We start from the raw sequence: 13,940 nt of genomic DNA, 5'->3' as shown, positions 1-13,940 counted from the left end.
ATATATAGTTTTGCATGTCACTGATAATACCAGAAACATTTGTCCCCACATCAAAAAATTACAGTAGTGCCAGAAATCACTCTGTATGATTTATTCTCATCTTACTCAAAAACTTAGTACAGAGTGAAAATGGGTAACAGATCAGCATTTCAATTTGCACCTATGCTTCATACTGTAGATGAAATGAAACTGCTAATTTCATACAAAATATATATTAAACTGTTGACAAACAGAATTACAAAAGCTTTTATGTACCGATTACTTCTTTTACATTGTACAACCCCATACTCTAAAACAATTATAAAGAAAGTCTAGTATCATTTATGTAGAAGGACCTAATATAAATAAATAAAACAAAAGGAGCTCCATCACATGTTTAATATTAAAGTTGTGCCAAAATGCACAAAGAAATTCATTTCCACAATATATATGTATATAGTGTCAGAAATTAAACATGACAATACTCTGCAATCAACATCAATTTACCTCCACTATCAATGGCAGTTTACAGGTTATTAGTTTAAAAACCTTAACCAATAGAATCTTTCCATAAACAGGTTAAAATAATTATCCTGTGCATTTAGATACAGTAGAGCCTATTTCATTTGCAACACCAGAAATTCTTGAACTTTCTGATCCACAGAAATTTCCTGGTGTGTTTGTATAATAGAGCAGCTTAAATCTCAAATTTACAGCAGTGAAAATGAAGCACAGGTACGAAGGATGCTTATCTTGGAACATTTAACATAAATAACTAAAATGTATAAACATAACGGTATGAAAAATTGTAAATAATCTTAGAATAAACATTTTCATTATGTCCAATTCGCTGTTACAACCAAATGAAAACTCTGAGAAAGCACTTCAGGGTCTTAAGTCAGTACCTTGAGCATTTCATTTGCTCAGTGTAACTTGACAGTGAAGTCAACTCTGTGGTATTTACTAGAAATTTCTTATTCTTTGTCCACATGGCAGTCTTATTTTAAAGTTCCTCCACCAACCATGTTTTTAAAGAACTGACTAATGCAATCTTCCAATCAGTATAAAGGCATTCTTTATAATCGCAAAAACTTTAACATTCACAAACATCAAAAACATGGTTCGGAGAGTTGGCCACCACATGCAGACGACAGTTCAGATAAAAACTATGTTACAATTGTTTCCTAGTAGTCATCAATGTCATATAGATCATCTTCCAACTCATCACACTGCATACTTTGGAAGTCTACCTTGTATCGAAGTAAACCTGCAACAATAAACAGTACTCATCTTTACGACATGCAAACAAAAGCTTCACCAGCACTCCAAGAAACAATTGTCATTTCTGTCTTACATAGCTTGCATTTTAGGTTACACTTTCAAAAAGTCATAAAATGAATCTCAATTGACATGATGGGCTTTTGAGCTGCCTACTGAAACAATATCATCACACTAATATCCCGTTTTCTTCATTTTAAGGTAAGATATGAAATAGTGGAGCATATTACACTCACAGTGAAAACTATCAGATTAGAAGTCTGAGTAACAGAACAGCTTTTTTTTTTTTTCGCTGTCATGACATCGGCTAATTTCCTTCTGAAATTTTAGATCCTTTCTACAACTAGAGTCCAAATGATGAATTTCACAAATAATTCACAGATGAGACTGTTACACATAACAGCTTTCAAGTAACAGTTAAAAGATATGATAGTAATTTTATTCCCTGTAACTTCCTTGAATGTGTTGGGAATTGAAAGAGCAGGAAACATAGCAAACATATGGAGCATCTAACGCAGATTAATTGAATAAAAAAGTTAAGTAAGTTAAGACCCAGTGACTGCAAAACTCAAGTTGATTACATTTAAGAATAACGAAAAGGAAATTCACTGCACGCACAATGTGTTAATACTGGGCGAGTCTACAGGACACACAGAATTCTGGCAAGAAAACAGCCCCAGATCACAAATAATGGCATAGGAAGATTTAAGTGTTTGGAAGCAGTGAACTCAACAGATGGCACTATGGACATGACAAAAAATCTTGAGAAATTTATACAGACACAAAAGCATCAACATGTCACACCTATTTTATATGAACAATACAGAATTGGTCTATGTGGATATTTATAGTGGACAAAAAAGATGACAAAAAATTTTTACTCTACTTTAATAAATCTATATAAATCTTGTCCCAAATTTTGTATCCCATAAATTACTGAAATTTTATAAGTAGTGGTAGCAGAAGACAAACAAAAGAAAATGTGCAGAGAATTTGGTATCCTTACTGTGATTTACAATGTTTAACTACAAGAGGAGAAACTGTTAGATAAAAGTAGTTGGTATTAAAAAAACTACGACAAACTTATCCCTATGTCAGTTTAGTGTTTTATCTTGCTTTAGTTTTGGAAATGCAACCATTACAACAGACTTCAACATATTGTAAATATGGCTTTTGACAGACCACCAGGGACAGAACTTTAGCCTACTTAATATCAAAGCAATATTCTGTGATAAAATTAAAGATTAATCTATTTTAAGTACTGTACTTTTCCAAAGGTTAGGCAAGTGGACCCTGCTACAATGCTATGTAGCCTTTCAAATTGTTGCATGTGATTTTGCTTCTAACTCATCTGAAGCCACAGTTATAAGGTACTACTGTATTGTTTGTATTGAATAAATTAACAGAGCCACTCTTCAACAAATGATACTTAGAAGCCCTTTGCCAGTGCTCACAACAATGAACACACACACAGAGGGAAAAAAACCAACAACAACAACTTGTAGTGACTACAGATCAGAAGCTATATGCTTTAATGTGACTGGGATTGGTAGCAACTAAAACTACTGCTTTATTTTTCTGGCATTAACATTTACAAGGAAAAGGTTTGCCCATTACTGGGCCAATATTGCAGGAAAAAGAACTGCAATTTCAGCAGTAAATGGAAAAAGATTCAGAATTTATAACCAGTGATGGATGGTCAGATCAGGGGAAAAACGAATCGGTATTCTACCACCATTAGTGGAGAGAATTTATCAACTGATGAAGAGGCTGTGCCATTGTTTAAAGACATTAAGTTAACTGACAAGGAGGGAATTTCTGGTGGACAGTTGTGCAACTGCAACAGAAGTGGTTTAAATTACAAAATATTCCCAACGAAAATGACTGCTTAAAAAAGGAAGCTGTGGTACCTGGATACAAGAAAAAGTATTTAGTTACTGTAATATACTAGCTTGCAGTAATTTATCTGACAAAATTTTAAGATTACATTAATAGGGAAATTGTGGAAACCTAGATCTTTCAAAAACCTAAAAAACAATCATTACTCCTACATTACACTCAAAAAAAGCATGGATGAATTCAGAAATCTTTGAAAGCTGGTTCCAAAATGAATTTGTACTAGCTGTAGAGATATTTGCTCTACTGTTTCTTTTAACATGCCTTCACGTCATGCCAGTGATAAACTCACAGATGGAGATATCAAAGCATTATTTTTACCACCAAATATGACAGCTCTTTGTCAGTTGATGGACCATGGCATACTTGTAATGTTAAATAATAAGTATTGCCACCACCATCTCAGTTTGTCAATATCCGCAATTGATAAGACTGTAACCATAATGAAGATGTCATAAGGCGGTTGGCCGAAGCCGAGGAAGAGACTAACGCATCACTAGTAAGGTCTTTGAGAATCCTTATAGACAGTGATGATGAACATTATAACTTCGAATCCATGTGTGAAACTGAAGACAAAGATGAAAACGATACCATTTTGTTGCTCAAATATGTACTGTGCTTTGACCATGTCGATGCAGAGGAAGTCACAGAATAGATGAAAAATGAACAAGTTAGTGAACTAACTGCCAACAATACTATGGAAATGTTGATGCAGGGGGAAGTAACACAGAAGGAGAGGAGGAGGAGGAGGAGGAGGAAACAGATTTGGATGACATGAGAAATCTCATCCCACATTCAGAAGGGTTCAGGATGACAGGCAGTGCTACTGTACACTATTGAGCACGAGGAAGCAATACCAACTGGTATCCTCTATTTACATAAGTGGAGCAATATTTCAGAATGAAAGAGCACTAAATGAGGGAAATGGTCGTCTATCAAAGACGCTCTTAAAACTTCAAACCTGTACATTTCATCCTTTTTTGTTTGGCATGGCTTTTCACATGCGTGATCATACATTCAAGCTTTATAAGCACATCTGTTTCCCACAATCATTTTTTAGGGATGCAGCTTTTACTTCAACACTTTTAAATAGCATGTATTACAGGAGAAATCAGAAATGTTAATAAAATTGGGTTTTGGTATTAAAAAGATGCTCTGAATGGTACAGATGGACTCAAAACAGAGAAAAGTTCTAAAACTACAGCCTATTTGGCTTTATCTTCTATCACATTATGCTGAATAATCTAATTTGAGGTATAAGCATTTTCTCGGTGCATGCACATTTTCACTTTTTGTCTTCTGCTTCAACTGATATCAACAATTTCAATAATTTTTCTGCTTCAACTGATATCAAAACAATTTCAATAATTTTTGTTTTTTCTACATCATGCAACATTCTGAATCAGATTAAAATTGTGTTTGAGTTGAAATTTCATAAATTATTCACTGTAAATATTTACACACACACACACACACACACACACACACACACACACACACACACACACACACACTTACATCAGATTTTCTCACAGTATTACACCCAGAGAGGAAATCTTATTTCTGGATTCTGCTATTTCGGAAAGTCCAGCAAGTGACAGAAGATGTAATGAACAGGCTACATTAGAAAAATCAATTGCATGCACAAGTCGTGTCTTAACTGAAGACACAAGAGGAATATATATGAAATATTCTGCAACTGGATACAGTCAGAATTACACTTCGGTGAGTAAGTATATGACAAAGACCTATTCTTCAAGAACACTCACAACCTTTTACAAAAGATTTTTCACAGAAATAATTTTGAAAGTGATACTACACGAGAGTGCCACAGTATCAGAAAGGTTTTATTCACAAAAACATGCTCAAAATATCTGATACCAAAGAAAACAAATCTATGGGATTCTTCAAACTAGCTCAGCAGAATAGCTGTAAATTTATCAGCTTCTACCATCACAGTTAACAGAAAGATTGCTCGTAACTGGTGCTACTCTGAAGATTGAATGCAGCTGACATTTCTACTTAAACGTGACTAGTAAATTAGTGTATGTCGTTTCACCAAAACAAAAACCATCAGAAACTAAATTTAGTATCAAGAGCAACGAACATCGAGAAAGGGTAATATTCTCAATTGCAACATCACATTCTGAACTTAAAGACTTTCAGCTCAGACATGGCAACTGTCACACAGTAATGAAAACACAGTAAATAATATTTTTAGCAAAAAATTTGGTATTTATGACATAATTAAAAATATTTTACACAATTCTTCATTGTCTTCATAATGTAAAGAAAGAGTCCTGGTTCTCAAAAAGTGACAAAATAATTGAAAGAAGCTATTTAGACAAAAACTAAAGAAAGTAAACTCACCTGTTTTGTGGGCACTTATATGAGCAAGCTGAATAATAAAAATTAAATTTTAATACTGTATAAATGTTGCTCATAAAATTCACAGGTAATTAATAAGATAAGAAGCCTACAAAGTTTAAAAGAAGAATGACTTATATCATTGAGCATGCAAGAGACACACACACACACACACACACACACACACACACACACACACACACAACTTCGCACTACGTCCAAACATGCACAAAATTAAATTATGTCTAAGAAATGTCATGAAACACAAATTTTTCAAGTACGCATTATAAAGAAAGTATAAAGCTGATAGTTAAAACCTTGGAAATTCTCTACGTGAGTACAATAAAACTGACTTTCCTATTTTCTCAAACAACATACCAAAAACATAAGTAAATTACCTCTGAAAAATACAATAAATTTCAGTTCATAATGACAAAAACCATACCATTTTCTCTTTAAAAACTTACAAACTGCATTTTTTATCTATTAAGAAATTTCGAAGTACAAGGAGTAACACACCAATGCAAAATGATAAATTTCTTTATAACTTCTATCTTTATAATGTCTGCTAACTGTTTACTACAACTGACAACGAAACAATAAGTAAGGTATTAGAACCAATTACAAATAATAGCATTCAAACAGCCAAACATTTGTGCGTATTGCAGAAAGGGGGCTTTGTAAACCAAGAAAACCATTTTTCAATAATTTAGGCACATAACATTCCAGCTGGACACAAAATGCTGGTATTGCAGTTTGGCGGGTGAACTAGGATGGGTAGCTGTGTTAGACACATGAAACTTTCCTAGCCTCCCAAAACTTTAAACACCTTGTCTGGTTCACGTTCACTGGTAGCTCCATAGTATTCCCCCAGGGCCAAGATACCCTAGTGTCATTCCTCCACAACCTCAACACTTCTCCCCGTATGCCTTACTTGGTCCTCTTCAACCTGGATATGATGGCACCATGCATATGTCTCTGTATACCAAACCCACCAATACCCAACAGTACCTGCATTTTGGTAGCCGCCACCCTTGTTGTTGTTGTGGTCTTCAGTCCTGAGACTGGTTTGATGCAGCTCTCCATGCTACTCTATCCTGTGCAAGCTTCTTCATCTCCCAGTACCTACTGCAACCTACATCCTTCTGAATCTGCTTAGTGTATTCATCTCTTGGTCTCCCTCTACGATTTTTACCCTCCACGCTGCCCTCCAATACTAAATTGGTGATCCCTTGATGCCTCAGAACATGTCCTACCAACCGATCCCTTCTTCTGGTCAAGTTGTGCCACAAACTCCTCTTCTCCCCAGTCCTATTCAGTACCTCCTCATTAGTTATGTGATCTACCCATCTAATCTTCAGCATTCTTCTGTAGCACCACATTTCGAAAGCTTCTATTCTCTTCTTGTCCAAACTATTTACCGTCCATGTTTCACTTCCATACATGGCTACACTCCATACAAATACTTTCAGAAATGACTTCCTGACACTTAAATCTATACTCTATGTTAACAAATTTCTCTTCTTCACAAACGCTTTCCTTGCCATTGCCAGTCTACATTTTATATCCTCTCTACTTCGACCATCATCAGTTATTTTGCTCCCCAAATAGCAAAACACCTTTACTACTTTAAGTGTCTCATTTCCTAGTCTAATTCCCTCAGCATCACCCGACTTGACTACATTCCATTATCCTCGTTTTGCTTTTGTTGATGTTCATCTTATATCCTCCCTTCAAGACACCATCCATTCCGTTCAACTGCTCTTCCAAGTCCTTTGCTGTCTCTGACAGAATTACAATGTCATCGGCGAACCTCAAAGTTTTTATTTCTTCTCCATGGATTTTAATACCTACTCCGAATTTTTCTTTTGTTTCCTTTACTGCTTGCTCAATATAGAGATTGAATAACATCGGGGAGAGGCTACAACCCTGTCTTACTCCCTTCCCAACCACTGCTTCCCTTTCATGCCCCTCGACTCTTATAACTGCCATCTGGTTTCTGTACAAATTGTAAATAGCCTTTCACTCCCTGTATTTTACCCCTGCCACCTTTAGAATTTGAAAGAGAGTATTCCAGTCAACATTGTCAAAAGCTTTCTCTAAGTCTACAAATGCTAGAAACGTAGGTTTGCCTTTCCTTAATCTTTCTTCTAAGATAAGTCTTAAGGTCAGTATTGCCTCACGTGTTCCAATATTTCTACGGAATCCAAACTGATCTCCCCAGATGTCGGCTTCTACAGATTTTTACATTCGTCTGTAAAGAATTCGCGTTAGTATTTTGCAGCTGTGACTTATTAAACTGATAGTTCGGTAATTTTCACATCTGTCAACACCTGCTTTCTTTGGGATTGGAATTATTATATTCTTCTTTAAGTCTGAGGGTATTTCACCTGTTTCATACATCTTGCTTACCAGATGGTAGAGTTTTGTCAGGACTGGCTCTCCCAAGGCCGTCAGTAGTTCCAATGGAATGTTGTCTACTCCCAGGGCCTTGTTTCAACTCTGGTCTTTCAGTGCTCTGTCAAACTCTTCACGCAGTATCATATCTCCCATTTCATCTTCATCTACATCCTCTTCCATTTCCATAATATTGTCCTCAAGTACATCGCCCTTGTATAGACCCTCTATATACTCCTTCCACCTTTCTGCTTTCCCTTCTTTGCTTAGAATTGGGTTTCCATCTGAGCTCTTGATGTTCATACAAGTGGTTCTCTTTTCTCCAAAGGTCTCTTATTTTCCTGTAGGCAGTATCTATCCTACCCCTAGTGAGATAAGCCTCTACATCCTTACATTTGTCCTCTAGCCATCCCTGCTTAGCCATTTTGCACTTCCTGTCAATCTCATTTTTGAGACGTTTGTATTCCTTTTTGCCTGCTTCATTTACTGCATTTTTATATTTTCTTCTTTCATCAATTAAATTCAATATTTCTTTTGTTACCCAAGGATTTCTACTAGCCCTCGTCTTTTTACCTACTTGATCCTCTGCTGCCTTCACTACTTCATCCCTCAAAGCTACCCATTCTTCTTCTACTGTATTTCTTTCCCCCATTCCTGTCAATTGTTCCCTTATGCTCTCCCTGAAACTCTGTACAACCTCTGGTTCTTTCAGTTTATCCAGGTCCCATTTCCTTAAATTCCCACCTTTTTGCAGTTTCTTCAGTTTTAATCTACAGGTCATAACCAATAGATTGTGGTCAGAGTCCACATCTGCCCCTGGAAATGTCTTACAATTTAAAACCTGGTTCCTAAATCTCTGTCTTACCATTATATAATCTATCTGATACCTTTTAGTATCTCCAGGGTTCTTCCATGTATACAACCTTCTATCATAATTCTTAAACCAAGTGTTAGCTATGATTAAGTTGTGCTCCGTGCAAAATTCTACCAGGGGGCTTCCTCTTTCATTTCTTAGCCTCAATCCATATTCTCCTACTAAGTTTCCTTCTCTCCCTTTTCCTACACTCGAATTCCAGTCACCCATGACTATTAAATTTTCGTCTCCCTTCACTACCTGAATAATTTCTTTTATTTCATCATACATTTCTTCAATTTCTTCGTCATCTGCAGAGCTAGTTTGGCATATAAACTTGTACTATTGTAGTAGGTGTGGGCTTCGTATCTATCTTGGCCACAATAATGCATTCACTAAGCTGTTTGTTGTAGCTTACCCGCGTTCCTATTTTCCTATTCATTATTAAACCTACTCCTGCATTACCCCTATTTGACTGTGTTTATAACCCTGTATTCACCTTGACCAGAAGTCTTGTTCCTCCTGCCACCGAACTTCACTAATTCCCACTATATCTAACTTTAACCTATCCATTTCCCTTTTCAAATTTTCTAACCTACCTGCCCGATTAAGGGACCTGACATTCCACGCTCCGATCCGTAGAACGCCAGTTTTCTTTCTCCTGATAACGACACCCTCTTGAGTAGTCCCCGCCCGGAGATCCGAATGGGGGACTATTTTACCTCCGGAATATTTTACCCAAGAGGACGCCATCATCATTTAATCATACAGTAAAGCTGCATGCCCTCGGGAAAAATTACGGCCATAGTTTCCCCTTGCTTTCAGCCATTCGCAGTACCAGCACAGCAAGGCCGTTTTGGTTAATGTTACAAGGCCAGATCAGTCAATCATCCAGACTGTTGCCCCTACAACTACTGAAAAGGCTGCTGCCCCTCTTCAGGAACCACACGTTTGTCTGGCCTCTCAACAGATACCCCTCCGTTGTGGTTGTACCTACAGTACAGCTATCTGTATCGCTGAGGCACGCAAGCCTCCCCACCAACAGTAAGGTCCATGGTTCATGGGGGGGCTGCCACCCTTTGCACATTAAAAAATTAATCCCATTTAGCCCACCACTTTTTGACGGTATCTGCATGCTGAAGGTCTCAAAGGCCAATCCCTCAAACACAGTCCCCAGATTTCTTGCACACTCCTAACTGCACCACCACAGCCACCACTCTCCAAAGAAACAACAAAGGAGCCCCCTCCCACTTATCACCCAGTACCAACAATGACTGGAGCAACTTAACCAGGTCCTTTGGCAAGGCATCGACTTATTGAACATGCTGACCAGAAATGAGTAGACCACACCCACAATCCTTTCCACCCCACCTAAAATGGTGTTCTGATGTCTACCCAACCCAAGGTGTTCTGATGTCTACCCACCCTACAGAACATTCTGGTCCACCCATATGCCACTTCCACACGCAACCCCTTGCCACAAGTGAAAGACCCAGATGCAAGACCTTCCAGATTCACCCAGCCAACACATCCTACTCCAGTCCAGTCACAGGTTTATCCTATCCCATCATAGGCAGGGCCACCTGTGAATTCAGTCATAGTGTACCAGCTCTGTTGCAATCTCGGCACGGCATTTTACGTGGGCATAACCACCAACCACAATGCATGGCTACTGTCAAACTGTGGCCAAAAAGTTGACCTCCCAGTGGCACAACAGGCTCTGCTGACATGACAGCTTCACAACCAGTGGTGTCTTGGCTCCTCCCTGTCCCCCCTCTTCACAGATTTTCTGAACTATAGAGATGGGAGTTATCCTATCCATACACCTGCTGCCTCCGCATCCTGTTCTACCTTGCACACCAGCTGCCTCCCTCCAAGCCTTCAGCCACCTCTTTTTAACACCCCCCACTGATTCCTTCTTCTAATCTCCTCACCCGACAACCCTCAGCCCCCCCCCCCCCCAGTCCACGTGCTGTCCTGTTATCACAGCACAGTGTGTTTAAGCGCCTTTTCATTCCTTTTTTTGTCGGGTGAGGTGATTAGAGGGAGAAGGAATCAGTAGGGTGGGGGAGGGGGGGGCGCAGCCAACACCCCCTACTGATTCCTTCTCCCTCTAATCACCTCACCCAAATACCCCCCCTCCCCTGCCTGTCCCCATCTGCTCTCCTGTCAGTGTGTATAAGCACCTTTTCATCCCTTTTTTTCGTGCATCAGACAACAAGTGGACTCCTTACACCTAGATTATTTATGCAGTTTGCTAAACAGTGGAATCAAGAACCTATCACTGATAGTGCAACAGCAGCCATTACATCTGAACCCCAACTGTGTTACAGAGAATGCTATCCTATTCTGGCTACAGAAAGTGCTCTGATCTAGTTAACAATCGTCAATCAGTAGCTAGCAAGCATTATAACCAAAATAAATCTTTTTTTAACTATCTTGCTGTAACCCATTTGTTAACTTTCAAAATAATTGCACTACCTTATGTATAGATCAAGTGTGTAGTTGCAATACATCCACTTCACCTGTTCACTGTGACTAAAGTAAAACAAAACTGTCTTAAACCTATGATGTGTAAGTTTGGTTTGAAAACTTATGCTTTACTAGTCATGTTGCTATTATGGTGCTATTTTGTCACTTTTTCACGTTCGCAAGTAAATGATGTGAAGCAAGTGGCACAAGAAGACTATGTATGAGACCCAACACAGAATTTAACCCCAGATTTTTGGAATTTTAAGCCAGTAACTACCCTTTAGTCATCGACCCATCCTCAGTGGCTAATGCCTTACTCCATGACAAAGACAGCTAATTCATCCCATAAACATTGCAGCTAGAAAGACTTAAAAAAGTTATATTTAATAATATGATTTCACAAAAAGTCAAATGCTTTTTGCTTTTAGAACTGATTATATTTATTGGAAACAATTAAGACATGCGGAGGCATTACAATAACGTTTTTGCTTTACTCCATAGAAAATGAAAAACACAACAAACCAATACAACAACTAAATAATTTACATGTTATGGGATGAAAAGGTTTACAAAAATCAACTTTACGTAATATCCATCATGTTACCGGATCCCAAACAAAAATGTTTCTGCACCTATCCTTCAGCAGGATGATAAACGAGGGAAGCCACAAAGTGGTATGGATCAAGGCAGTGCTGTCGCAGTGAACATCTGAAGTAAAATTTTATCGAATTCCAGGTTACACACATTTGTGTACATTAATGATATTGTATGAAGATCCTACTTGAAGATTGTTTTAAGAGTGCACAAAATAGTAGCCATACAACTCTGGACTGAGCAGCAACAGTTTGTTCTATGATGCAGTGGAGCAATAGTTTAGAACAAAGAATCTACAGTATGGATAGTGAAAAGAAGCTGCATCATTTTGTATAATTAGTGTTAAGAGATTAAATGATAAAGCCATTTCTAGACTTTACAATCAGCAACCCCCCCCCTCTCTCTCTCTCTCTCTCTCTCTCTCTCACACACACACACACACACACACACACAAAGATTCCACTGTGAACTTATAATTCCACCATGCATGAAATTAGCATCAATTTGAAGTTGATATCCAAAGCCCCAGCATCATGGAAAAGGTGGGGGGGGGGGGGGGGGCAAGGTGCTGAGTTACATAGCAGTCATACATTTAGTTGCCAGCAGAGTTACCTGTTCAGGGTAGGTAGTCACTGCACGTGTGTTTCACAAACATAGCAACAATTTTACAGCTGCACAACGAGAGTTTAGGCAACACTAACCAGATCCTGAGCCACACAAAGTTCCTTTGTTTCACACAGATGACGTGCGAGCTTCCTTCACACAAAACTTAATCATTTCGTGGTCAAACTTTTATCATAGCAACTCATGTCTGAGTGTTTGAAGAATACTGAATCACCTATATTTTCATACGTACACAAACTTCAGACTGTACAACTAAATCCTAATGGCTGTGTCCTGCACCTGCAAGTTTGTAAAAGAATTGTTTGTTAAAGCACTGAAGATGCAAACTTCATTAAAATTTCTGGATACGTTATGAAGCCAATTTTCACTTAAGTGCTTTGTCAATAACTTCACAGGAACCGTTACACAATATCAGAGTTACTGAATGATGTTCATTTCCAGGTTGTGAAGTGACAAGTCTTCTTTTAAGTACGAATGAGGTACAGACGTCACTGTGACAGCTGATCACGATGTTGACACATTAGCAACTCCTGGTTTCAACAAGACAGATCCACCTCACACACTGCCAGACAGTCTATGGTAGCAGTGAAACATTTGGGCAACTGGGCCAGTCTTTCAATCCGACTTCTTTTTATGGAGAAGTCTGGTGAGCATCATACATCAGATTAGACCAAAACACTGGCTTACCTCAAACTACAGACGAAAGTGGAAATTGTCAAAATCCCTGGGGAACACAGTGCCGCACTTTGCATAACCTACTACAATGACTTACTGGCTGTGTGCGCAACATGGTCAGCATCTGACTGACGCAATTTTTAAAATGTGGTTTCCAGTCCTGAACAACATTTTGAATCTTGGATGAAGTTTAGTAATACTCCATTTCTGTAATTATTTCAATTTTTTTTTTTTTTTGTTTCTCTGCAGCACCTTATATAAGGTTCAGAATGATAACTACATCTCCACAGAACAACTCAGTGATGACAGAGTTGACGACCTGTATTCTTAGTAGTTACATTATGATTTACTCCTTGGTTCTATTATTACCACAGGCACAGATTTTCTACAGGATCAAAACAGCTGGTGTTCTTATGTGGCATTGTTTGATGGTGGAGAAGGAGAAGGAGGAGAAGAAGAAGCATATTGAAATTATTATAAGACAGAACAAACAAATTTAACAAATATTGAGTTCAAGGAGGACACTTAAGAATTACATAACTTTTAATTCCACATTTATTTTACAATACCCAGTAGAATCAATCTTTTGTTTGCACATTCTGTGCGATATCTGAACAATAAATGCAAAACACGGTAGTGCATGACAATTGTTGATTAAGTAAGTACACAATACTGACCCCAAAACAGACAAACAAACAACAACAACTCAACTTAATGACATCAAATTTTAAAATTTCACATGTCTTCTTTTGTCCACTGTCTAGACAGAAAATGTGAAAAAGAATGAGACGTATGTGATATTGTA

The 13,940-nt window shown here is 38.0% G+C and overlaps 1 protein-coding gene across 3 annotated transcripts in view; it reads right to left on the bottom strand.

Annotated features, from left to right (window-relative positions):
• Positions 1 to 364: 364 nt before the first annotated feature.
• The window catches only part of LOC126246689 (eukaryotic peptide chain release factor subunit 1), a 54,046-nt gene continuing 40,470 nt past the window's right edge, over positions 365 to 13,940 (bottom strand). For 2 of the 3 annotated variants that reach the window (XM_049948417.1, XM_049948416.1), the window contains one exon: positions 365 to 1,246. Coding sequence is in view for 1 of the 3 variants with exons in the window: in XM_049948416.1 (XP_049804373.1) it covers positions 1,164 to 1,246 (83 nt within the window). In the remaining 2 variants the exon portion in view is untranslated. Of the gene's footprint in view, positions 1,247 to 5,523; positions 5,552 to 13,940 lie in introns of all 3 variants that reach the window. The other variant, XR_007545385.1, reaches the window with a different exon arrangement.

The sequence above is a fragment of the Schistocerca nitens genome, chromosome 1 (assembly GCF_023898315.1).
Source record: "Schistocerca nitens isolate TAMUIC-IGC-003100 chromosome 1, iqSchNite1.1, whole genome shotgun sequence".
Lineage (NCBI taxonomy): Eukaryota > Metazoa > Arthropoda > Insecta > Orthoptera > Acrididae > Schistocerca > Schistocerca nitens.
The sequence above is the reverse complement of the archived record's forward strand: the minus strand, read 5'-3'. Positions and strand labels throughout refer to the sequence as shown.